This window comes from Callospermophilus lateralis, chromosome 10 (genome assembly GCF_048772815.1).
Source record: "Callospermophilus lateralis isolate mCalLat2 chromosome 10, mCalLat2.hap1, whole genome shotgun sequence".
Classification (NCBI taxonomy): domain Eukaryota; kingdom Metazoa; phylum Chordata; class Mammalia; order Rodentia; family Sciuridae; genus Callospermophilus; species Callospermophilus lateralis.
The window spans coordinates 105367972-105394870 of record NC_135314.1 but is presented as its reverse complement, the minus strand read 5'-3'; the positions used below and the strand labels follow the sequence as shown (position 1 = coordinate 105394870).

The window sequence follows — 26899 nt, the reverse complement described above, 5'->3', positions numbered from 1 at the left end:
ACCCCATCCTGACTGCTGCACCCCCGTCCTGGCTGCACCCCTAACTCTCTGCACCCCATCCTGGCTGCACCCCTGTCCTGGCTGCACCCCCGTGCTGGCCGCCCAAGACCTTCCAGACACTTGTCACATTGCAGGCAGGTTGGCACCTTCCCTCCCTCCCCGGGTGCTGCTCTTGGGTCTGCAGAGGGCCCTGGTGGTTGAGCTCACTGCATGGACTGCACGTCCCCCCCTCCCTCCTATCTGGAAAGACCTCATAGGGACAGGCTAATGAAACAGGTGGCATTCAGGGAAGCAAGAAGCAATAGGATGTGCCACACCTGCTAAAAAAATAGGAACACATTACTCCTGCAGTGTCCAGGACTAGAGAGCAGGGAGTGTCCGAGTGTGCCACACAGGGGTGAGCCCTCTCTGTCGTCCCTACTAAACACGGGTTACCTGGGAAGACCAGAGAAAAGACAAAACAGAAGCAGCGCAGGTCACTGGCTTGTGGTCCCCTAAGGAGCCTGTCCTCTGTTACGTTCCACTGTTCCTACCCCGGGGGGGCTGATGGTGACCATACTCTCTTTTGAAGGGACAATGACAGGCCTTACAGCACGGGAAGTGGCCTTTGGGCTTCTGGCTTCCAGGATTAGAGGTAATGGACATTTAGGTCACCCCTGCTGACAAGGTAGGTCACCAGGAGGGTTGGCCTTACCTGCACACTGCCCACCCCTTAGAAAGCACCCCCGGAGAGATGCAGGAAGGCAGGAGAAGGAAGGGTGTGTGAGAGTGTGTGTGTGTGACTATGGGTATGTGTGTGGCTATGTGTGAGGGTGTATGGGTGTGAGGGTGTGTGTGTGACTGTGGGTATGTATGTGACTGTGTGAGGGTATGTGACTGTGTGTGGGGTGTGTGACTATGGGTGTGAGGGTGTGTGTGTGACTGGGTGTGTGTGTGACTGTGAGGGTGTATGGGTGTGAGGGTGTGTGTGTGAGGTTGTATGTGTGACTGTGTGACTATGGGTTTGAGGGTGTGTGACTATGGGTATGTGTGTGTGACTGTGTGAGGGGTGTGTGACTATGGGTGTGAGGGTGTGTGTGTGACTATGGGTGTGTGGGTGTGACTGTGAGGGTGTATGAGTGTGAGGGTGTGTGTGTGAGGTTGTGTGTGTGACTGTGTGACTATGGGTTTGAGGGTGTGTGACTGTGAGGGTGTATGGGTGTGAGGGTGTGTGTGTGAGGTTGTGTGTGTGACTGTGTGACTATGGGTTTGAGGGTGTGTGACTGTGAGGGTGTATGGGTGTGAGGGTGTATGTATGTGAGGTTGTGTGTGTGACTATGTGACTATGGGTTTGAGGGTGTGTGACTATGGGTATGTGTGTGTGTGTCACTGTGTATGAGGGTGTGTGACTATGGGTGTGTGTGTGACTGTGTATGAGGGTGTGTGACTATGGGTGTGAGGTGTGTGTGTGAGGGTGTCTGTGACTATGGGTATGAGGATGTGTGTGACTATGGGTGTGAGGGGTGTGTGACTATGAGTGTGAGGGGTGTGTGACTATGGGTGTGAGGGTGTGTGTGACTGTGGGTGTGAGGAGTGTGTGACTGGGTGTGAGGGTGTGTGACTATGGGTGTGAGGGGGTGTGTGACTATGAGTGTGAGGGTGTGTGTGTGTGACTATAGGTGTGAGGGTGTGGGTATGACTATGGGTGTGAAGGTGTGTGTGTGTGAGGGCGTGCGTGCAAATGTGGAAGCAGTAGCCTGGGAGGATGGGTGCGGGGTCCCCTGGAGTCCCCTGCGCAGGCCCGGCCCGCCCTCCTGACTCTCTGCTCCTGCAGACAGATGGGTGATCAATCCGGAGGAGCCCAAACTCAGCGTGCTGTGTGAGCTGGAGGTAAGAAGTGGCCTCACACCAACCAGCTCACTGTTCTCCCTGGAAAAACAGCTTACTGAGTCTCCCTTTGTTCTCTCTTCTTAAAATTCAGTTTAAAGAGGACTTCATACAGCTCTTTGAGCCTTCCCTGACAACACTGCCCAGCGTCGGGCCGCCGTCCATTCTGGCATACAAAAAAGATCATTCCGACTTAGACATTTACTTCAAGGTAATTCCAACTTGTATTTTAAGACTATTACTGTTAAAAGTGACGTAAACAGCCACACTATCATCTGCACAATTGGCAGTGAGCACACTAAAAATGAAGAAAGGCAGGAGCTCGTCCCTGGGACGGGGCCCAGGGAGGCTCCTTCATCCCCAGGGCTGCTGCCACAGCACACAGGAACTGAGCAGCTGGACTTTGTTTTTTTTTTTGGTGCCAGAGGTTGAACCCACTTAACCACTGAACCATACCCCCAGTCTTTTTATTTTTTGAGACAGGATATCACAGAGTTGCTCAAGGCCTCACTAAGCTGCTGAGGCTGGCTTTGAACCCAAGATCCTTGGGTCTCAGCCTCCTGAGCCGCTGGGATTACAGGTGTGTGCCACCCCACCTGGCAAAAGGGAGTGACTTCCAATGAAAGAAGCATGGCCTCACAGTTCTGGAGGCCAGGGTCTAAGACCAGGGTCTGGCCAGGGCCAGCACTGCAGAGAGTTCCTTCCTCCATCCTCCTGCTTGGGACGGTGGCGTTGGAGGTGCAGCACCCTGCCGCTCCCTGCCTCCTCGCTGGGTTCTCTGTGGGCCTGCACCCCACTCCAGCAACCCCACCTTCACCTCCGGGAAGACAGATGAGCCCTGTGCACAGGCACCAGGGCTGGGGACTTCAACACACTTTTGGGAGGACATGATCTCACCCACAGCAGTGGCCTCAGAGCCTGGAAATAGAAGTGAACGCTGCCGTGTTTGTCTGTGAAGTGCCTGATTGTGGGGCAGACAGAGGCCACCCCAGCGATCCACCAGGCCAGCGCACCACCCTCCACCAGAGCAGTGAAGGAAGGGCCGGGAGGCAGGACTCTTCTGGGGCCACAGAGCTGCAGGCTGTCTCACTGTCGAGAAGAGAGACCACTCCTGCACAGTGACCCTCAGAGGGATGGACAGACCCTCTGTGGGCGCCTAGGGGGTTCTCACAGCCATCCGGACAACGCACTGAATTTCACACCAACAAGGGGATGCCACACTGTCACCCAGCAGTGACATCCGTGAGCACTGGCTGCGTGATCTACCCAGGCTCCTAAACCCCTGTCACCCCACACTGTCTGGGGTTGAGATTCTCCACCTAACAGAGCACCTTTTTATTTGGAACCAGTCTTGTACACAGAGTCACTTGTGTTGGGGTCACCCTGACATCCCTGTGAGGACGGCTGTGGCCTCTCCTCCAGGGGCACCTGGACAGGGCCGCCTCCTGGGCTCCTCCTGCACTCCTCAGGCAGCCTTGCAAGGTCTGGCCTCGACCCTGGGAAGTTCAGGGGCCAGACCTTGCCACCTGACACAGCCACCTCGGGTGTGATTCTGTCCCACTCCTGGTCTTTGTAAGCACCGCACCCTGCTTCACGCACAGGCGAAGGGGTGAGGGGTGGTGGACTGAGGAGGTCCCCAGCCAGCCCCTGCTGTGGAGCAGGTCATCGTGGGGCCGCCCGCATGGCTGTCCTGCTCCTGGCTGGCAGTGCCACCGTCCCTGTTGCAAGCCCTGGCTCTGAGAGCTGCCTGCAGCAGCCGTGGTGCTCACTGTGGGCAGTGCTGTGGCCGGGGGTATGGACGTTCCTCTGGGCGGTGGAGAGTCCCCTGTGGCCCTGGTGACCTCCCTCACCGCCCTGCCTGCCTGGGCATTCTTGCCAGTCTCAGAGGATGGCCCCCATGGCCCACGAGGCGACTGCCCCGGAGCCTCTGGGAGCCAACTGGCCGCAGTGCACACACCCCTGGTGGAGCCACCCGAGCCCCTAATCCATCTCTCAAGCGCATCCTCATCTCCCTAACCCCTCACGGCTGGGCAGGGGCAGACCATCCCAGGCTCCTTGGAGAGAGCATGACCAGGCGTGGAGCCCATGTAGCCATGGTGGGCTTTTCTTGCTCAGCATTGAGTGGAAAAGTTCATGTCGTTCAAGTGCCTGAAACCATCGCCCGGCATGGTGTGTGTTGGCCCCGCCTCCTGCGTGTACTCAGGTCACACGCTGTGAATCCCCTGCCTGCAAGGGACTCAACTCCCAAGGCACTGTGCACACGGCCTAAGTCCTCATCGGCCCTTCTGTAGATGTCACTCTTTAGAACACACAGACCTTGCTGGCCCCGTCCCGCTGGTGTGGGATCTCAGCCCCTGGGAAGTCCCCCACCAAGTCTTCCTGGGAGCCCCAGGTGTCTGGCTGTAGTTCCCAGGTGAGTGTGCACACACGTGTTCTCTGCTGGCCCCTGGACACCCGCTGGGCTGCCCAGGGCCCCGCTGCCGCTGCTCTGAGCCTCAGGTTTCCTGCACACACTTCCTTTTCTCCCTCTCTCTGCAGGAGGAAGAGGAAGATCTTGCCCCCAAGTGTGAATTCTGTAACAGTGACCTCCACTCATTCCTCTCCAACGTGGACATTTCCTCTAACATGGAAGGATCTGTAAGTCCTGAGGCAGGCGTGCTGAGGAAGTGGTGTCAGCTTAAGCCTGTTTTTAGAATATGTGGCCCTTTCTTCTGCCTCTTTCCTCCATGTTTTCCCCTGTGCAGGGATTTTAGCTGCTGGGGAAGTGTGGGTCTCAGCACCATGGCCCACTCCGTCCCCTTCACAGGACAGCTGAGTAGAAAGACCCAGGGTAGCAAGCGTTGGCCAAGACACAGAGAAGCCAGAACCCACATACGCTGCTGGGGGGCCGGGCGGCAGGAAACAGTGCAGCCCCTTCAGAACGTGGTCTGGTCAGTCCTCGAGAGGTTGAACCCACAGTCACCACAGGACAGTGATTCTGTTCCTGGTTATACCTAAGAAAATGGGCGAGTAGGTTCACACTAAAACATGTACATAGACATTCACAGCAATCCTTTGTGTGTGTGTGTGTGTGTGTGTGTGTGTGTGTGTGTGGTGCTGGAGAGTGAACCAAAGTTTCACACATGCTAGACACATGCTCTACCACTGAGCCACATCCAAGCCCTTCTCATTTTTTATTTTGAGACAAAGTCTGCCAAGTTGTGGAGGCTGGCCTCAAACTTGAGATTCTCCTGATTCAGCCTCCTAAGTAGCTGGGGTCACACTGCACCTAGTTGGCATGCTTCTTAATAGTCAAAAAGTAGAAACAACCCAACTGTCCATCAACTGGTGAATGAATACATGACGTGTGGTATATCCATCCAATGAAATGTCATTTAGCCAGAAACAGAAATAGGAAATCCTGAAACATGCTTCAACACAGACAGGCCCTGACAACATGGTGGCAAGTGGAAGAAGTACCAGTAAGGCCTCATGAGCCAGACGGTTCCTCATACCAACAGTGAAAAACAGGGGAGTAGAGACAGCAAGAAGAGTGGCAGCTGGCTTTTGGAGGAGGGGGTGACTGTGGCAATGGGTGCTGCACTCTGAGGACATTGAAAGCCAGCTAGGCTGTGCCTTTTGGGGGACGGGGGTGGGACATGCGTTATATCCCGAGAAGTTGTTAACAGGAAGGAAAACCTGTGAGGTTGCCATGTCCGCCCGGTGGCTCTGCTTTCCTCCTCCCTGATCACCATCATGGAGGGCTCAGGAGAAGAGAATGACCTCTTTGCTTTCCAGGCCCCCTGTTGCCGTCATTTCCAAAATCTCATCGACTTCATCTATGAGGAAAACCAGAAATCCCAAGGCACTGTGTCGGAGCTGATCAGGATTGCCCCTCACGCGGCCCACGGCAGCGAGGCGGATCGGCTCAAGGCCAAGGAGAAGGCCCAGAGGAGGTAACGGGAGCCCAGGGGCCACAGCTCAGGCAGGACAGCTGCTTTGATTTTTAAAATGTATAAGTTTGAAGGTGTGCTTCTTGAGAAGAACTAAAAATTGGCCAAAGAAAACCTATTATAATTATTCCTGGTGGACATCAGGGGTTCAGAAGCTCCCAGAGGCGCAGTGAGTTCACTAGTTGAAGTTGGACTTACCAGCCCTACATGACTGGGCAACTCAGAGCTGCTCTGTGGGAGGAATCTGTCGGGGGACAGGGCAGAGGCCAGGTCAGCATGAGGAGGGACCTGGGCAGCTGACGGTTCCAGTGCGTGGCTGGAGCCCCAGCGGCCCCTCCTATTCACACAGCACGGTTTTGATTTTGTAGGAAACAGGAGCGGCTGGCGGCCAGGCATCTTGCAATTCTGGCCAACACGGAGCAGACTAGTTCCATACCAGAAGGTGAGTTGACACCTCCAAGTTTTAAACCTGCTCACAACATCAGAAAGCTCTGAGGCTGGGCCGAGTCCTAAAACTGGTGTATTTAAAGGTAATATTGAGATTTTTCATTTTTGAGTATGGTAAAGCCTTCACCCATCAAAACCACTCAGGAAATCTGAGGTTTGGGCCATCTGGCTTTTGGAGTTCTTGGTCTCCATCTCATTGCTGTTATTGATTAAAATAAATTAGCCATATCTGCGGAGCCTTTGTACAGGCTGCAGAGAGCTCCGGGACCTCCTGGTGTCTTAGGCAGCACACAGTCCCGTCTTGTTTTCAAGCTTGCGCAGGAACAGACTGTCACCTACCTGGGCTCTGTCGGAGACTGATGGATGGCGGAGGGCGCCGATGGCAGAACCTGAGCCACGGGTTTACACCCTGCCTTCTCCCTACAAGCTATCTGGTTTGGGGTGCATTTCTTTCTTTTGAAAGTTTTTGTTTTATGTATTTGCATGTGGTGCTGAGAATGGAACCCAGTGCCTCCCACATGCTAGGCAAGCCACTACCACTGAGCCACAGTCCAGCAGCATCAAGCAACTTCTCTATCACTCAGAGCTATTTAAAAGGCACCCTGAGAAGACATATCTTATTTGTTTTTGTAATTAAATTCTTAATACTGCATAAAGTTTCTTGATATTCAACTGTTTCTTACTAAAAATAAGGACCAGAAAATTCCACTTCATGTTTTTCTTTTTTTAACAGAGAAATATTCTTTTTTTTTTTTTTTTTTAAACAAAAGTGCCCCCTCACTGAGCCTCATTTTTCTTCTTGAAAAAAATGTTCAATAAATCAGTGCATCTGTAATGGGACTGGGAACTTTATTTTAGAAGAATGGTCTTAGAAAATTTAAAATATATAATTACTCTCATATGATTCTTTTCCCATTAGATCCAAGGCGCTTAAAAACAATTACATATCAACTTTCGGTGGATATTCCAAAACCAAAGCCAATTGTAGAAAGGCTATCTGACTTTTATCTGAAGTACACTAATATATCCATCCTTTGTTGTGATTCCAGGAAAGCATGTGGGAAGGTAATTGTCTTGTTTTTTTTTTTTCTATTTAAATATATTACTATAATTTTAGTTTTACCTAAAATTATAAAAGCTCTCCTAAAGCTTGGCCACATTGACACATTTAACTGTTTGTCAAGAAGAATTGGTTCAAATTTGGCATTTCAGCTTCTACTAGACTTTAAGTTTTTTTTTTTTTTTACAGGGAGAGTGAGGGGGGAGAGAGAGAATTTTAATATTTATTTTTTAGTTCTCGGCGGACACAACATCTCTGTTGGTATGTGGTGCTGAGGATTGAACCTGGGCTGCACGTGCCAGCACACCCCATGTTAATTGTGGTAGTGCTGGTGAACACGCTACCGCTTGAGCCACATCCCCAGCCCTTCTACTACCCTTTAAAAAACACTGTCTTCAAATGTTTTAGACAAAGTCTTTTATCTTAAATCATGATGGTTCCACATTAATAAAATTGGAGCCCTCAGAAAATTACAAAGAGAGGGAGAAAATCCCCAAATCTCCAGACCACATCTCCAAAACAATATTACTATCTCAATGTTTTCTAGACTTGTGCTTCACAGAGTGAACCAACTAGATAAAATCAGGCCCAATTAAAATAAAATTCGCAGTCACTGGAGCCAGATCTCCTGTCCCAGGCACCTGGAGACAGCGCTGCCTCTCCGCAGGACAGACGCAGAATGTCCTCGCTCTGCTCAAAAGTTCTCTTGGCAACGTTCCAGACTTTTCTTTCCTTGCATAGGTTTTTGTTAATGTGATTGTAATTGTATCATATATTCAATTCTTATCTCGTTAAACTTAATTAAGAACATTTTTCCATTATATAGAGAACACGAACATGATTTGAAAAGCTAATGATTTTTCTTTTCTTTTTTTTTTTCCTTTGGTACCAGGGTTGAACTCAGTGGGTATTAACCACTGAGCCACATCCCCAGTCTATTTTTATGTTTTATGTTTTATATTTTATTGTTATGTTTCATTTATTTTGGCTAAATTGCCTAGGACCAAGCTGAGTTGCTGAGGCTGGCTTTGAACTTGCAATCCTCCTGCCTCAGCCTCCTGAGCCACTGGCACTAGTGATTTTTCACACAACAATTTAACCATCCCCTGTTATTAGACATAGATGTTATTAACAACTTTTTTTTTGCTATTATAAATAGCATTGCTTTGAATAGTTTTGTATGTATTTGTATATCAGTATAGTTCCTCAGAATAAATTCTCAGAGATTAAATTACTGAGAGTTTGTTTCTCTTGAATGATATGGAATTTAAGAGGTGCCAGTGAGCTGACAAAAAGCACATCCAAATCCTGTCTGGAGGAAGGTCACTCCTTCAACCTTCAGATAGTTTTCAAGTTCAGTTACCAGCAGACAGTGGAAAATAACAAAGAATAAAAGAAACCTGATACCACAGCCCAAAATGCAGAGGAACAGCCTTCAATAAGAGAACTGCAAAGATCTCCAAAACGGAAGTAACTTCATATGTTTATGACAATGAAAGGTCAGGTCAAAGACCTGGAGAGAATAGAGAACTACACGGCAGGTTTGAAATGAAAAAAAAAAAAAAAAATTAGAGTGAAAATATGACTGAAGTAGAAGGTTAAGAGATAAGAGTTAAATAAAAAAACAGGTTATACACAACTGAAGAAAAAACTAATTATTAAAAGAAAGGTAAAAAGAAAAAAATCAAAATTCACCATAAAAAAAGGTAAGAGATACAAAAGAGAGTATAGGATGCAATATCTAAAATGGAAGGCCCAAATTATGTTTATCAAAATGCCTTAGGGAGTAGGAAAAATATAATTATGCAGAAGTAATAGTTAAAGAAATGATGAATGATAAAACCAATCCACAGATTAAGAAACTCAGTGAATCCCAAGCAGTATGTATATGTGTGTGTGTGTGTGTGTATAAAACCCAGACACATTGTAGTAAAACTGCAGAAAACCAAAGACAAAAAGAAAATCTTAAAATCAGGAGAGGAAAAAATAAGTTCAGTTTACAGTTAAGGGAGAACAGACTAGTAGATGACCTCCCAGAAGCAATCATGGAAGTTAGAAGATGGTGGAATGGTTTCAGTATGTGAAAGAAAACAACAGCCAATCTAGAATTTTATATCCAGCTAAAATATTTCTCAATACAGCATACCAGAAGCACATTTTCTGGCAAAACCAGAATTGAGTAGCTCCTTGTTAAAGGAATTCTAAAGAACGTTCTGTGGTAGTTACAGCAAAGAAAGTGGGACATGGTATATATGGATAAATGTAAAAGTTGGCTGATACAACAACAATGAAGGCTGAATAACACGAAAGACAATAGAATGTGAACTGGGAGGAAGGTCAAATGCAATTACAGATGTTTCTATGGAGAAGACATTCCAGGATGCCCTGCAGATTGCAAAATCTGGGGATACTGAAGTCCCCTACCACACAGTTAACGTTAAATGTCCCTCATCTGAAATGTTTGAGGCCAGAAGTGTTTCAGATTTGGGATTTAAAAAAAAATTTTGGAATATTTTCATATATATAATGAGATACCTTGGGGATTAGACCACATAGAAACATAAAATTCATTTGTTTTTATATATACTTTACCACAATAGCCTAAAGGTAATTTTCTATCATAATTCTAGTGAACCTGCATTTTGACAGTAACCCACCACCCGAGGTCACTATGGAAGTTTCCTCTTGTGGCATAATATTGGTGCTCAAAAAGCTTCAAACTGTGGAGCGTTTCAGATTTCAAATCAGAGGTGCTCAGCTGGGTCTGCCTAGAAGCCACACCCCCTCCTGTGAACCTTACACACAGCTGGGTTGCTTGTCATACCTAACGCAATGTAAAGCTGTTTCCATGGTTTCATGCTACACTGGTCAGCAAATCATGACAAGGAAAAAAGTCTACATGTGTTAAGCATGGTCAAAATTTCCCCCTAAATAATTTGATTCTGTACTTGGGTGACTGCAGGGATGTGGGAGCCACAGAGGCAAAGGGCCAACTGTGCAGTGTCCTGATGCCTTGTTCAGAAGTCAAGTACGTCTAACAGGTCGGACCTCATGTTCATGGGTTGGAACAGGAAATAGTTTAAAGATGGCAGTCTTCCCTCAGTGATGCAACGCAACCCCATCAAATTCTAATGGGATTGCATATTTGTGGATGGGGGAAAGGGCAGTCTTGGTAACTTGACGGTAAAATTTGTGTGGAAATATGGAAAGGCTAGAGTTGCCAGGACACTCTTCAGGAAGATGGAGGGGAGGAGAACACTCTCTACCTGATATTAAGATCCATTACAAAATAGGCAGTTAGCACAGTGTGGTATTGGGGCAGAAGGTAGGGCCTAAAACCAGACTCACATATGCACAGACACCTGACTTAGGAGAGTCACGGCACTGCCCCACGATGGGGAAAGGGTCGTCTTTCATTCTGTGGTTCTGGAACAATTTAGTAGCCATGTGTTTTACTAAGGAAATTAGAACCACTTACCTCATCCCACATGTTAAAACCAGTTTCAGGAGGATTCAAGACCTACATTGAAGTGCAAAGCTACAAGGATTTTTAAAATATTGAAGAATAGCCCTCTGACCTAAAAGCAGGATATAAAAGGATTCAACACATTAAAACTGAAAGACAAGCCCAGAACGGAGAAATATTTGAAGTACATATGACAAGCAAAAGGTCTTCTATCCTAAATGTATAAAGAATTTTTGTAAATCAACATGAAAAAGGTCAATCTTACAGAAAAATGGGCTAAAAAAAGCCAACCTTGAACACTTTTTAGAGGAGAAAATCCAGCTGACCAATTAGCATATGAAAAGGTGCTCAACCTCATTTGTGACCGGAGAAATGGAAATTGAAACCACAATGAGAGATCAGCACATGCAAATCATATTGGCAAAAGTGTAAAATCTGTCAGTACCAATATTAGGAAAAGATACAGAACAACAGTGGCTGTTATTTGCCTCTAATGGAATCGGGAAGTCATTTTGAAGTTATCTAGTGAAGTGGAAGATTGGTATACCTTGGGATCCATCAGTTTTACCTCTGGGTATCAAAATACACGCATAATAAAGCTGGGCACAGTGACACATGCCTGTAAGCCCATCTGACTTGGGAGGCTGAGGCATAAGGATTGAGAGTTCAAAGCCAACCTCAGCAACTTAGTGAGGTCCTAAGTATCAGTGAGACCCTGTCTCAAAATAATAATAATAATAATAATAATAATGGGTGGGGAATGTAGCTTGGTGGAAAGCGCCCCTGGATTCAATCCCTGATACCAAAAACAAACAAACAAAAAAACCCCAAAACAAACAAACAAACAAAGTGTGTAAGAATATCCCTAGGACCCTTGTTTGTAATAACCAATAACTGAGAATAACCTATATTTCTTTTAACAACAGAACAAATGAACAGTGATAAATTCATACAGTGGAATACTATACCTAAGATTATAGTCATTGCCCTACACCTGAACACTGGGATGAGTATGAATCTTAGAAACAATTTTGACAGAAGCAAGACAATACAAATACACAATATATGATCCCATTTATGTAAAATTCAAAAATGGGGAAAAATAAACTTCTGTATAGATAAAATGGTAACAATCACATCCTGGAAGAAAGTGTTGCTCTGGAGGACACTGAGGTGGGCTGTCTGGGGCAGCAGATCTGTGCTGTCTGGCCCCTGACCTGGGTGGCCACTGGGGGTGATTGCTTTGTAACGTCTCGTTAACGCATGGCTTGCCTGGGTGCATTCCATGTCTCGTTATGTTAAAAAGTGAAAACATGGACTTTATTTCCAGATGGGATAGGGCTTTCTTAAAATAAATGGCAACGTTGATTCAAAAACAGGTTGTTTCGTGGCTTAGCTCTAGGAATTCCTCCATCCATTTTGGTATGATTCAAGGTTAGGAATAGATGGAGTTAAACCGAACCTTCGCTGTATGGTGAAATGTGGGTTCGACCCCTCCACGTGGAGTGTGACCTACAATAGCGGATGGAGCTTGGGACTGTTGCTGGGCTCCGTCAGAAGGCCACTTTCCACCAGTGGTGCCCGCCGCTTGGGACACTTGCTGCAGTCGCTTTCTCAGAACTGCTCTCCCCTGATGAAGTCAAATGTCATAGTGACACTCACCCTTTTTAAGTGTGTAGGCACCACATGATCAGGGTGTGGAAGGATGTTGTGGGGGACAGGTTTTGCCTTCTTTGGTTTTTTTCATAGTAATATGTGTAGGACGTAACAAGGAAGAACCTCATATAGACACGTGACGTCAGAGTCCCCCAGAGAGCTCTCCTCGAGTTGCACTGTGGGGTTAGGGACATACTCTGAATGGCTGTTGGGACGGCCCCTGTGGGTGGAGCAGGCCAACGTGGCCGTGAGGAAGTGGCCTGTCACCAGGGCTGCGCTGCCTGGCACCCTCTCTCCCAGTGCAGGTGGTGACCAGCGAGCTCCTGGAGAGGCACTACAAGAACGGCCGCAAGTTCCTGACCTCGTTCCCAGACGGGACCACACAGATCTTGTATCCTTTCCGTCAACCAGAGATTGATGAAGAAAATACTGGGAAGTATGAAGAAAAAAATATCACCCCCCAAATTTCACTTCCCAGAGAAAAACTGGTGACATAAAATACATCTTTTTATATTTTTTTCTATCTATAAGCACCTATACAGTTCTTTAAAATAAGTTCCTCAACTGCCTATTGTAGTTTGTAACTGGGATGAGTATGAATCTGCTGAAACTGTAGATCAATAACGTTCTGAATAGTGACATGCGAGGACGTGGAGAAGCGAGGCCACTGCTGAGGCCATTGCTGTGACCATGCGACCTCATGGCGTGGACCTACTGTGCTTCCTCCAGCCTACTTCCTACTGCCCGGGGGAGGTGGGCGCCACTTTGTTGTCATGCTGCACAGCTGCGGGAACAACTCTGGTGCACACCTGCCACTTGCTTCCTTGAATTTAGTTCCTAGGGGTAAATGAAATTCCTCACCACATCTCTTGCCCTCTTATTCTATAGCGTTGATGGGTCTTGCTCCCCAGAACATGTGTGCTGCTTACACACCCGTGAGCAGCAGGTTACTTTTTAATGCCCAAATCCAGTATCCGTTCCCTGGAACCCTAAGTCACTGACCACTTGGGCTGGTGCCTGACCACCAGGCCACTGGATATTCTGACATAAAAGCCACTCACTACCTCTTGCTATCTCTAGGAAGGTTTTCTTTTTCTTTTTCTTTTTTTTGGAGGGGGGGCATCAGGGATTGAACTCAGGGCCACTCCACCACTGAGCCACATCCCTGCCCTATTTTGTAGTTTATTTAGAGACAGGGTCTACTGAGTTGCTGAATGCCTTGCCGTTGCTGAGGCTGGCTTTGAACTCGCGATCCTCTTGTCTCAGAGGCGGGCTTTGAACTCGCGATCCTCTTGTCTCAGCCTCCCGAGCTGCTGAGAGAAAGTTTTCTTTTTTTCATGAGGACTTTTTCATGAACTAAGGAGTCTCCCTTTAAAAAAGATAATCATTTTTAGTCATAATTTTCCAAATGTTTAGCCGAACCCTAATGATAAACCAGAACTTCCACAGACTTTCACAGCAGAGGAGTCCTAATGCAGTCTTAGTTCCCTAGGTTCTATGAGAAAAAGAGCAGGTTTCGTTTCAATTACATCAGTACATATAACTTATCCAACGTTTATTATTGTCATTTAATGTCCCAATTTTAATTCTTCTTAGCCCTCTTGAAGGCTGTGTCTGATTTTCAAAACGATTCAGCCTCCATTCAGTGTCTTCTTGGTCTTATGACTGGCCTCCATGTGGACCCAGCATTGACATTAAGTGAATTTTCCGCAGCATACCTTATCCTTTTTGATGCTAACTAAATGGAATGGTTTTCTTTATTTCACTTTCAGAATGCTCACTGCTAACATACAGAAGTGCAGTTATGTTTGTGTATTGAGCTGGCAGCCTGTGACCCAGCTGACCTTGTTCATCAGTGCTGACCCTTCCACTGTGTAGATTCCTTGGGGTTCTCTGTGCACAACATCATGTCATCTGCAAACACAGCTTTACTTCTCTTTCTAATCTAGGGGCCTTCATTTCTTTTCCTTTAAACTCTCCATGGCCAGACCCTCTAGTACCACCAAGTGGAGCAGAGCAACAGGGTCTGTGTTAGTTCTGACTGTAGGGAAAGCAAGCAGCATCTCGTGGTGAAGCACAACTTCAGCTGCAGTGTTTCTATAGGTGCCTTTACCAGGTGGAAGGTGTTCCTTTCTATTTGAAGACTGTTGAGTCTTGCTATCATGAAAAGGTGTTGAAGTTCATTGAAGGTATTTTCCTGTCCTCTGTGAGATGCTCATGTGTTTCTTGCTTTTTTCTGTTAATGTAGTATATATTACATTGATTGATTTTTTTCAGATGTTAAACCAACCTTGCCTTCCTGGGATAAGCCCCATTTTATCATGGTGCATAAATTTTACATATATAAATTCTGTTTGCTAGGGTTTTGTTGAGGAATTTTACATCTCATAAATATATTTTGATCCACATAAAAGACATAAAATCATTTGGTATTAACAGCAACTCCCGTGCCAGAATGCTTTATAATTTTAAACAGCTCTCTCATAAATTGAACTTATTCCCAGTATAGTCACAGACCATTAGAACAACTCATATGACCTTATCTGATCTCAGCTATCCATCTGGAAACCTAGCCATCATCCAAGTGCCCAACAAGATAAATGGCTTCACGTGTATAATCCAAGAAGATGTGCCCACGAACCCTGCCATCCTGGCGCTGCTGGACTCCTCGGGCAGAAGCTCCTGCTACCACCCCAATGGAAATGTCTGGTAGGCCTCTGTGTGCCTTCTGCTGTTGTTTGTCCATTTGATTTTGTGACTTTTTTAAAAGGACAGGAATGGCTTTAGGATGATCTCAGTTTATGGTCTTCAGGTGACGATGCCCAGCGCAGAGCTGTTTTTGGTATATGCTATTCCATAAGCTTTTTAGCAGGAAAATTCCACCAACTATACAAAACCAAGCTTGTCACATTCTTTCTACCCGCAGTAAGAACATGTGAACCACACAGTGTGGTCTCTGTAGGGACTGGGGACTGAAGCTCGGGCAGTCTCAGAAGCCTGTGCTTCATGGTGGGGTGATGCCCATCTGTGGAAGCAGCTGTTCAGGGACAGTCACTGCGGGCACTGCCACAGCTCACCAGGAGCATCTGATGGCACAACCAGAAGAGGAGCGTGCCAGCGGTCCCCTGAAGGACCAGGACCCTGACCCTGCGCTGACCTACGGAGCACGCAGTTCATGACATCCTTGTGCTTCATTTAGCCTGACAAAGTGAAATCTGGCTTCTAACTTCAGATACAAGGTTAACATCCCGAGCTTTTCAGAAAAAAATATTTCTCTTTAAGTTATTTCTAGGCATAACGATCTCACCTGGGAAACTTGGAGACTGCCTGTTCTTAAGGAAGCTTGAACAGGATGAGTTACTTGTGTTTTCAGTCCAAAGCAGCCAATCCAGTACCACCACACACACTGGATGTGATTGGCAGTCGTTCTGTGTCACCTCCGGCGGGGTGCTTTAGTAACGCACACCACAGTGGCTGCTTCCTGCTGGCTGTGTGGAGCCCCTAGCCTGAGAGTGGGCTCCCATGGGTGTGGTGGTCCTGGGTGCTCCCAGAACCCCTTCTGTGCAAGTGGCTTGCTGGAAGTTCCTCGAGGCACACTCTGAATCTTTACCATTATATAGCAACATATCTGTTCAGGGTAAAGACTCAAAGAATGTTTGCTAAAAAGTGAAAAAGGGCTAATTTATTCAGGGATTTTTTCAGCCAGATATTATTTTCACTCAAGTTTCAAAGTAAAACTAAATCTCCCCCTTTCCAGATCAAACAAGAGAATCACCTTAGTTTTTAATTAGTGCTTGGTTAGACGACTACCAGCCATAAATCCTGGGACTATGAGACATTAGCTACCTTGCCTTGGGAGACCTCATGGGCAGTTCATAATAGTTTTGAAAAAAAATAATTCATTATCAAATTAAGCCAACTTTCTCAGTACCCAGATGCTCTCTAGTTCAGGATGGTGATCCTGGTTGGAAGAAGGTGACTGAGTAGGACAGATGGTAACTAGTGCCACCAGATCTGAGTCAGCACAGGGAAGCTGACATGTAACGTGGTAAAACGTGGGGTGCTCCGAGACTGGAGAGGTGAAGCCCACCTCTGCCTTCTCCACTGCAGAGATCTCTGGGTGTTCCCTGAGCCTCTCCTGTCCACTCAGGCAAGAATAAGTTCCAGAGGGGCACCTGGCTCTTAGTTGTTGGGCACTGTGAGACCAGTTGGGGCTACCCCAGAATCTCCCCACTGGTCTTCATTTTGACCTGGTGGAGATCAGGTGCTGGTCTGTGCTCCTTCAGGATCGGCCTTCTTTCCTGTAGCCTCTCTCTCTAGACCAAACCTCCCTGCTCCATCTTCACCCCTCCAGCTCCCCTTTGGACCCACCATCAGACCACAACTGGTGATTAGTGGGCAAGTCATTCAGAGTGGGACAGCTCCCGGGGTGACCTGAGGTCCCATCACCCGTGCTCTGGCCAGGACAGGTGGATTCCAGCCCTGTACAGTGGTGTCAGTATCTGCGGTTTCTGATTTCCTTCCAGGGTGTTCATCAATCTCCTGGGAGGTCAATATTCAGATCAAGCTGGCAACAGAATAAGAGTCTGGAATTGGTCCCGTTCCGTGACGTCCTCGCCCTTGGCTTCGTTCAAGCCTGTCTTCCTGGCTCTGAACCACCACGTTGGAATTCGCATCTTAGAGCAGGACAAGGTTTCCATCACTTTCCTAGCAATGGGACAACAGGCAAGAATCAGCGTTGGGACCAAAGTGAAGGTAGGCACATCTCTAAAATGGGCTAAGCGTTTCACCTTCCAAGAGTAAAGCAACGTGCTAGGTGCCATTACTGTGGGCTGCACTGTGCCTGATCCCCCAGGGGCCGGGGAGCTCAGTGACAGCCACAGCAAGTGTCTCAGGTGGACTGAGGCAGCCTCACTGTGTCTCTTGCACCCCTCCATCAGACCTGGCCCAGGGAGCACAGTTGGAACCTTGTGACTGTCCTGCTGCTGGAGCCTGGGCTTTAGGGTTCCTGTCTGCTTCTCGCCCTGTTATGGCATAAGCCCTGAGCTTGGCCAGGGGACTTGGTCTGGCTGCATTCAAGACCAAGCACCTCCTTGGAGACACACGCCAGACCTCCTGGGCCTTCACCCGCACTGAGCACATCCTTCTTGAGGCTTTCTGTGGCCTTGCCTCTGCCCACCCATGCTGATCGGGCTGCCCTTCCCCTTGGATGGTGGGCTTCTTGAGGTAGACCTCCACACTATTCTCCTCTTGCCCTGCTGCCTTGCTCAGGGCACAGCCCAGAGTGCACCCCTGGATGGCAGTGGTGCCTGTGGTTAAGGACACAGACTGCAAGTTCCACAGTCTCGAGTTCCAAACCCCAGTGCTGCTGCTTGGCTGAGTGAACTTGAACTTCACGCTCTCTTCCATAAGCCAGGTGACCCTATCCACAGCCACTGCGAGGATTAGGATGCAGAGTGCCAGGGATGGTGCTTGGCATCCACCAGCCCTCAGTCCTATTTTGTATTTATTTAGAGACGGGGTCTCACTGAGTTGCTTAGGGCCTCGCCATTACTGAGCCTGGCTTTGAACTCACGATCCTCCTGCCTCAGCCTGCTGAGATTACACGCCTGAGCCACTGTGCCTGGTTTCATAGAATTTGTGCCTTTCTTTGATGATAATATTCTCTCAAATCCCTGGGGAATTACATATTTTGTATATATGCTTATATACATTAGATAGGAGCTCCGTGTAAAGGAGACTGTGCTGCCCTTGGCTCCTGTGCAGCGTGCCCACTGCCACCTTTCCTTGGCACGGTGGGTCCAAGCACACATGCGCACTGTGCCCATCGTGGACAGACACAAGCTGTGTGCACACCTCCGCCACTGCCTGCGAGCCCTTCTCTGTGGGTGTTCCCTGAGCCTCTCCTGTCCACTCAGGCAAGAATCAGTCCCCAGGGGGCACCTGGCTCTTAGTTGTTGGACACTGTGAGACCAGTTGGGGCTTCCCCAGAATCTCCCCACTGGTCTTCATTTTGACCTGGAGGAGATCAGGTGCTGGCCTGTGCTCCTTCAGAATCAGCCTTCTCTCCTGTAGCCGCTCTCTCTAGACCAGACCACAGGAGAGCCTGGTGCCCTTCGTACTGGCCGACTCTCAGTTGCGGGCTCCTTTTCGCCTTTGAAACCTGTTTTTCTGCGTGCTCTGCCACGGCTGCAATCTGAGCAGGGGGCTGCTGTTGGGGGCAGGAGACCTGCACAGAGCCCAGTGCAGCGTCAGCCATGGCCACCAGCGGCCCGCACGAGGGGCACGGAGAGGGCCGCCTCCCATGACCATCCCAGGGTCCCCATCCTTGAGGGTCCCCATCCTCGAGGGTCCCCCTGCCTCTTACTCGGCAGAGCTCAGGGCGTGTGTGTGCTGGGTTAGGGTCTCCAGCCATGAATCCCTACAGAGAGTCGCCTCTGTGTTTTGATTTTCAGTAATTCCTTAAAATCGTCTCTGGGGACGAGATCTCATCAGAACCATCCCCAACGTGACCTCTGAGTGGCCTTCCTGGTTTGGGGGTTGGACAGTGGACAGGAGGTTGGGACCTCTCCATTCCCCTTTGTCCGGTCGTCCTCTCCTCCCTGCTTTCCTTTCTGTGGAGGGAGGGCCAATGCAGAAAGATGCCACAGTCCTGCCTTCTGCAGGTAAGCAGTCCCTCTGCTCACGGTGACAAGCTTCTGCCCGCATTTAGAGTCCCCGCTGAGGCCCCAGAGTGGGAGAGCAGAGGCCACACAGGCTAAAGAGAGGTTCACTTGTCACCGCCGGCAGAGGTGGGGACACACTACGAGAAGGCAGGGAGGCTGGGCAGTCCCAGGTCGGCCTTCTCTGGGGCAGGACCCCCCTCTGCCCCCAGGCAGGTCTGCCCCAGCACCTCTGCGCTCCCTTCCCTGCGACCTGGTTAGGATGCTAGAGTAACTGGTAAGCGCTGGTTGCCCTCCAGCCCCCAGCGGGTCCCTCAAGCCTGCCTGGCATTCTGCCCTTTCCTAGGGACACCACTGTCCTACTCAGGGGTGACCATAGCGCCACTCCGCACTCTGACCCTCCTTCTCTCCCTGCTGCTCGGAAGGTGGCCCTGCCTGAGGAGATCCCAGTGCTGTGGTACGTGAGTGGAGAGGACCTCTTCCTGCTGGCCAGCTTAATCAAGATCCGCAGGCTGTTCCACAGGCTGCAAGGTGGCGCAGCCTTCCCCTCGAGCCAGGTCTGGGGAAGACTGAAGCAGCCTTCCTACCTTTCTTCACTCTGTCTAAAACTACTTGCCCTCTGTCACAACTCAGGGGCAAAGAAAGATATCCTGACGACAGTCAGAGACAGAATAAAGGAAAACATTTAAACAAGGGGGAGATGCTCTCCTTGTTTGCTATTTTCATATTTTTACTTTGCATTTACTTATGTATTTTCTTTTTTCCGTGTCATTGTTTTGTTAAGGGTTTTTTGGTGGGGGGTCTGATTGGGAAGTCTCAAAGTCAGGGTACTACATGACTAGGAAATCCCAAGGTCCACACTCTTCTCTGCACTCTGAGTCCAGACAACTCCTGGTGGGGACCACTCACTGCCCAGCACCAGACAGCAGCAGAGCACCCTGGGGTCAGAGCGGCCAGGAAGGCGGGGACAGGGAGGGGCGCTGGGGAGGGGACTGCTTACTACCTTGGGGAAATCCAGAGGTGACTCCCGCCATCCGCCATGCGAGAGAGGCCGCAGGACGTCTCCAGGAGGCTGTCACAGCATCACACCAGGCGTAGGAGCCGCAGGAGCCACAGGAGCAGCCTGACATGCTCCTCTCCTGCACCCTCAGGCAGGGGCGCTGGTCGTCATAACACACAGACAAAGTGGCAGGAATCCCCAGGGGCCTGCTGAACCTGCAGTGGCCATCTGGCAGTGTCCTCAGCCATCAGCGAGCTGAGAGCTGGATGTGGAGGAGCCTGATGGCCTGCTAGCGGCACCTGGACCCCACTGCGTCTGGACTCCCCCAACTTGGTGCTCTGTCTGGTCTTCGAGGGAGGAATGCAGCTCGGGGGCCCACCCCTCAATTCCGAATTTGGCATTAATGTGTGACGTGAAGGGTTAGACTACCCACCATTCAGGGCTCAGCAAAACGCCAAACTCTTCCCCCAATAGCCAACTGAAGGGGAAGGATAAATGGGAGCAGGGACTGCCGCAGCCCTGAGAGGGGGCTGGGTTCACTCGTCTCCATTTACCTCCTCAGGTTTCCCTTGCTGTCTGGGAACTTGGCTAACACTGAGGATTGTTATATTATTTCTTAATTTCTACTCTTGGAATCCCCATTGCTGCCTTTGTGAAAAATAAGTTCCTAGACTCATCTCTTAATCGATGCTAAGTGTCCTTTTTATTTTTGCTTCAGCCTCTTCCTTTTGATTGCTGAGTGAACTTTTAATTTACATGAAGTGAAATAGAAATATTAATTAAGCTGGAATGTATTGTGTAGCTCTAAAAAAATAGCATATCATATCAAAGCCCTCACTGAAATTGGATTTCGCACATCATTAAAAACTACTTTAGGTGCAAGGACCATAGAAGGTGTTATGAGTCTTGATTGATTGAGATTAGCAGAATAATGACAACATCTTTCACCAGGTTACTTCACGTCAATGCCAGAATGTTATTTTGAATTACTTTTAATAAGTTATAACATTGCAAATAATAAATGTTGCTTCTTTAAAATTCACTAAAAATGAAAAGGTTCCCTGGGTGAAAAGCACTCTCAGGTAGTCCCGACGTTCGGTCTCTTGTCCTAGGAAGACAGGAAAGCCCTTCACCTTTGGGGTTGCTCTTTCCCTGGCTGCAGCAAGCAGCAGGATACCCTCCCGGGGTGCCAGTCAGCTGACCTCGAGGGAGACAGCAGATGGTCTGCCACTGCCTTTTGGCAGGTCCCATCAGGCCTGTGAAACGCCCACCCGTGTGCACACGCGACTGTAAAATAGGCCTTGCCCAGACGATTTTGCCCAAGTAGTCTGACGTGTGTCCAGAGCACAGGTCACGGCTGAGCAAGTGAGTTAGAGGCATTTTGACTTATGTGGTGTTTCCGGCTCAGGGTATCTTTAATTTACCATGGGCTCACTGAGATATAATATCATCATAAATCAAAAAGTCTCATATATCTACATATGCCAATTAGTGTCATATTTCAAGACAGTTCTATTTATTTGAGGGCTTAATTATTAAAAATAACGATAAATCTTATACTGAACATCTATCTATACCAAAAATGTATTGGGTATGCCTTAAATTTTATATAGAATATCTGCTTTTCTGTGTGTCTGTTTTAGGTAATCTATGGCCGTAAAGTTGCCATATGGTAATATCGTATTAATTGAGGGAAAAGGAAACACTTTAGCTAGGTGGATTTTTCCAGATGTCATGTTAAATGTGGGAGCTGCTCTGAAGAAACGCGCCTTCCAGTCCTGACGCAGGGAGCTCTGACCCACTACTGCACTTCATAGTGACTTGGGCGTCATCCCAGCTCTGATATCAAGGCGTGGCTTCAGGTACCTGTCCCTTGTAATCCTTCCCCTTCTGCCTTATTTGGGTAGAACTTTCTAAGAAACAGCAACCCCCCACCCCCAGATAAAAGCCCATTTCTGACTTCTGAATGTCCGTCCGTGTCTCTCTCTCTCTCTCTCTCTCTCTCTCTCTCTCTCTCGTCAGCCTCTTTGACTTGCTCTTACTCTCCTCTTTTGGGAGGATTGAGTTACTGATGTTCTTCCAACTTAAAGTAGTGTCAGGAACCACCGCCTCCTTTGAGTCCTGATCTCAGGATTATGATTTCGTTATTACTTTGTTCATATATGTTAGATCTAATTTGTGCTTTTTTTTGTACAGACAAAATGATGATCTTTTGAGCATAGATGCCCTTCAATGTAAACTTTCGGTAAAGCTATAAAAACCTTTTGCTTCAGGTAGATATGGCAGCAAAGTGTGTTTGCAAAGCCCTGTGGGGACTGAGACTTCGCAAAAGTCTCCAGTGTATTAGCCCATGCAACTCCCTCAGAACAGACGAGCAAAACGTTTTAGACGGCACGCTGTCGGTAGCTTTTCCTACTAACAACAGTACTGCCGGCTCACTGTAGAAAAGGTGGACATTTCTACTTTCAAGCAGGAGAATTAGTCATAGCCAAGAAGAATTTTGAAAGATAAAAAGTAGGGCTGGGGCTCAGTAGCACACTTGCCTGGCATGTGTGAGGCACTGGTTAAATTCTCAGCACCACACATAAATGAATAAAATAAAAGTCTATCAACAATTATATTTAATTAAAAAAAAAGATCAAAAGTAAACTGAATTTCTGCTCCCCCCAAAAAAAGAGCCAAAGAAAATTAAACTATTATAGAACCACAAGACAGGCCAACTGAATGAAAGCCCATTGTTTGTTAGTAAACTAGGAATGTATTGTGAAATTGTTAGAATTTCCATTTTCACTGATAAACTTACTACTAGTTTATTAAAAATGAATGAACAAGTTAATTTAAAAAAAGGCTTTTAAAGTCTAAGTTGTTTTAATATTTACATAACATTGATAGATTTGGAATTCCAATTACAAATTCAGAAGCAAATGTTATACTTTAATAATAGTTTTTTTTTATTATTATTTTTATTTTTTAGTTTTCGGCGGACACAACATCTTTGTTTGTATGTGGTGTTGAGGATCAAACCCAGGCAGCACGCATGCCAGGCGAGCGCGCTACCGCTTGAGCCACATCCCCAGCCCTAATAATAGTTTTTAAAACATGAAATGTACTACATTTTCTCCAGTTATTTTAGAAAGTACTTTAAGAGCAACTAAAAAGTAGATTTTACTTCAAAGTAATTTTTATCCTGATCATTCTTTGTTTCATTTTCTTGCCATATAGTAAATACTATGTTTATTTATTTTTTTTTTCTGATGCTCTCTGCCTTACTCTAGAACTGACAGAAGATAACTTTTAGGATTATATCCAACAAATAAAATAATTAAAGATTACGTAAATATAAATAAAACATTAAAGAAAATACTGTGAAGTGAGGAGTAAGATTGTTTCCAAAATACACCCCACAGACACTAATATCCTGGCCGATGTGGGGGTAAAATAATCTGTAGTGAAAAGATGACCAACCAGCAACACGCGTCCACAGGCCAGAGTCTCCTTCAGCCTTCGCTGGTGACAGTGAGATTGGGGATGAGGACTCCGGCTGGGCCTGCGAGGGAGTGGGTATGGTTCCTCTCTCTAGGGAACACAAGTCAGAGTTTGATCCCCACTGTGAGGTACCAGGTGGGTGGAACTTGGTTGTTTGAACTGGGCCTTTGGGCGGTCACTAGGACCAGGGAAGATCATCTGTGTGGAGCCTCTGATTGGATACTTGTGAGCAGATGAGCCCCCTCACAACACGTGTGCACACCCCGTCTCCAGCCCGGGGACACCCTGAGCTGCCCCAGACCCTGCCAGGGAGAAGGCCATGTGGCTCCTGAACCTCAGACTGGAGGATAGCCACAATAGACCTCCTTCTTGGTATCAGGCCAGTCTGTGGTGCTGTGTCATTAGCACACAGCCGGCCTGCAGTCTGGAGCAGGCCAGGGAAAGGGTGTGTGTCTAGGCCACGTGGAGAACCCCCCCGAGGGTCCCTACTGCTCCTGAAGCTGCGGTCCAGCAGCAGGCTGCTTGCAGAGGCGAGGGACAGGAAGTCTCTGTTCACTCCGCTCCTCATATCCCTGCTCTTAGGTGTGGCACTGGAAAAGGAATGACGGGCAGACATCCAAGACTCTTCAGCAGTGGCACCCTGAGGTGCCATTTCCAACAGGTCTCTGTTAAGAAGAGGGACAACACACCAGAAAAATCTCAGCCTCTCTATCTCCTGTTCACAGGGAAATAGTGCAGCACCTGCCAGACTCTGAATGGAGCAAGGTGTCCACCAGAGGCGACTGTGCCCCGGAGCAATGCTGGGCGTGTGTGCCACAGCGTGGGCTGCAGGTAGACCACCTGGATCTGCCTGGAGCACCTGGCTCTCTGGAGTGGAGCAGGCAGTCCATAGGAACAGGAGGTCCCCACATGCCAGGTTTTCACTCCAGGTCTGGATTCCATCCCACGGGTCCATGTGTCTATCTGTTTAATGGTCATTTACTCAGTGGCAACGTTGTGTCAAGGACTAGTGAAACAAGCTAGAAACCATGGGTCCTCGACCTCGGCCAAAAAGAGACTCAAAAAAAGCCATAACAAAATAGTCAAATAAGTCACAGAAAGAAGTACAGAGACAGCACATGCCCAACTGGGACAGAGGTCATGTGGGGGCCAAGGGGGGGAGGGTCAGAGAAGGCCACAAGTCCTGATTTTAGAAGAACCTGAGACCCTGCCCCGGAACAGCGGCTGACCCTGGGGCATGCTGGCACTGTGCAGGACACCAGGGCCTGCGGCACCCCATCAGCACCCAGGGGCTGTCCTTGACGGGGCCTCGGGAGGAGGAGAGAAGGCCTGGAGGCCCAGGCCTCCCAGGCTAGGGGAGGGGGCGCCTGGCCTTAGCCAGAGAGCAGGGGTCAGTCACAGGCGAGTCAAGGTGGGCGCTCCTGGGCCCCTCAGGACACGGCCCTGCGGAGGCTCTGCTCAGGATGATCTGGGGTCCTCTGCTCTCCCCCGTGTTATCACGCAAGCTGGCAGCCCAGCACTGGGCTCTGACTCTTCGACACTCAGAGAAGCCTCCTAGGGCAGCAGCCTTGCATGCACACGAGGGCAGACAAGGAGCGATTCGGAGGAGCAGGCTGCACTAGTCATGGAGGAGGGAAGCAAGTGGGAGGCCGTGCTGGGCAGAGAAGCCAGGTGGAGGTGGGCATGAGTTCACCACGCGAGACAGAGGAGGGCCTCTAGGTGGGAGGAAGCAGACAAGCAGCACGTGCTCACAGTAGGGAGGTGGACATGATTACCTGAAAATCCTGCACCCACGTCCATCACCCTGCAAAGGCTCCACGCTCCACCCACGGCCCACTTCAAACACCGCAGAGTCCATCGCACGCCTGCAGCAGGGGCAGCAGTCATGGGAACGCCCACATACCTTTGCAGCAAGTGCACGTGGGCGTTGCTTCAGAGAACGCTGCACTATCTAGGAAGGGGTGTGCACAGCCAGCACAAGAAGCTCCGCCCTGCAGATGTATCTACAGCAGCCCTGACCGTCCACCAGAGGAAGAGGAGCCTGGTGTGCTCACACGTGGGATTCTGTACAGGGAAGGCGACTGGATCAGAACTGCCGGGGCCACCCCAGCCGCTAGGCACCCTCCATTCAGTGCAAAGAAGCCAAGGCTGCAATTGGTTGATTTATGTAGTTTTAAAACATGCAAAATGACCCCACAGATCTTTCAATAGACATATTTGCATAAGAAAAGTGTAAAGAAATTCACACTGAGCCAGGCACGTGTTGCAGGCCTGTAATCCCAGCGGTTGGGGATGCTAAGGCGGAAGGATTGCAAGTTCAAAACCAGCCTCAGCAACAGCGAGGTGCTAGTCAATTCAATGAGACCCTGTCTCTAAATAAATACAAAACAGGGCTGGGGATGTGGCTCAGTAGTCCGGTGCCTCTGGGTTCAATCCCCCATATCAAAAAGAAAAAGAAAAAAAATACATGAGTGGTCACACACATCTGTAATCCAAGCGACACAGGAGGCTGAGGCAAGCGGATCACGAAGTCAAGGCCAGCTGCAACAACTTAGTGAGACCCCATCTCAAAACAAAATTTTAAAAAGGGGGGGATTGAAAGATAGCTCAGTGGTAGAGCGCAACTAAATTTAATCCCCAGACACACACACACACACACACACACACACACACAGGAAAAAAAAAAAAAAGGAAAAGGAAGACACACAGGGGAGGGACAGTGTCTGTCAAGTTGCACTGGAGTTCCACGTGTCTAGGAGAGGCACAAAGGGCCTTATTTCTTAAGAAAGGTGGTAAGTTAAGGGACCTTCATTATGTATTCTTTGTATATATACATATACTTAAATATGTGTGTCCATATATGTGAACATATGTATTTGTGTGTCTATATGTGTGTCTCTATATGTGTGTCTGTGCATATATGTATATTTGCATACATAAAATCTGTTCCCCACCACCACCACTGGTACAAGAGATTAAACCCAGCAGTACTCTGTCACTGAACTATATTTCCAGCCCAAGGCATGCTCATGCTAAGTTGTCAAGACTGGCCTCAAATTTGTGATCCTTCTGTCTCAGCCTCCTGCATAGCTGGGATTACAGGTGGGCACCACCGTGCCTGGTTCTTTATACGTTTTTAATATCTGAAAGTGTTGTTCTTTCCTTTTTAAAAAGAAGATCTAGAAGGACGCAATCAGACATACAAAAGACACTGGAAGCAGTTGTTGGGGAGAAGTAATTAAGTCCATGAAATAGCAGAGGCTTTAGCTCAATTCTTGAAAGAAGAGTAGGGAATCAGGCCACCAAGGTTGTAATTTAAGATTT

General features: G+C 48.2%; 1 protein-coding gene across 1 annotated transcript in view; it reads left to right on the top strand.

Annotated features, from left to right (window-relative positions):
- Window positions 1-19778, top strand: part of Erich6 (glutamate rich 6) — a 33685-nt gene extending 13907 nt beyond the window's left edge. Inside the window, exons 4-15 of the mRNA XM_076867053.2 lie at window positions 444-475; window positions 593-634; window positions 1814-1869; window positions 1961-2077; window positions 4405-4503; window positions 5644-5801; window positions 6167-6240; window positions 7165-7310; window positions 12733-12818; window positions 14981-15136; window positions 16954-17182; window positions 19515-19778. Of these exons, the coding sequence (XP_076723168.2) occupies window positions 444-475; window positions 593-634; window positions 1814-1869; window positions 1961-2077; window positions 4405-4503; window positions 5644-5801; window positions 6167-6240; window positions 7165-7310; window positions 12733-12818; window positions 14981-15136; window positions 16954-17182; window positions 19515-19778 (1459 nt within the window). The remainder of the gene's footprint in view (window positions 1-443; window positions 476-592; window positions 635-1813; window positions 1870-1960; window positions 2078-4404; window positions 4504-5643; window positions 5802-6166; window positions 6241-7164; window positions 7311-12732; window positions 12819-14980; window positions 15137-16953; window positions 17183-19514) is intronic.
- The last annotated feature ends 7121 nt before the right edge of the window (window positions 19779-26899 follow it).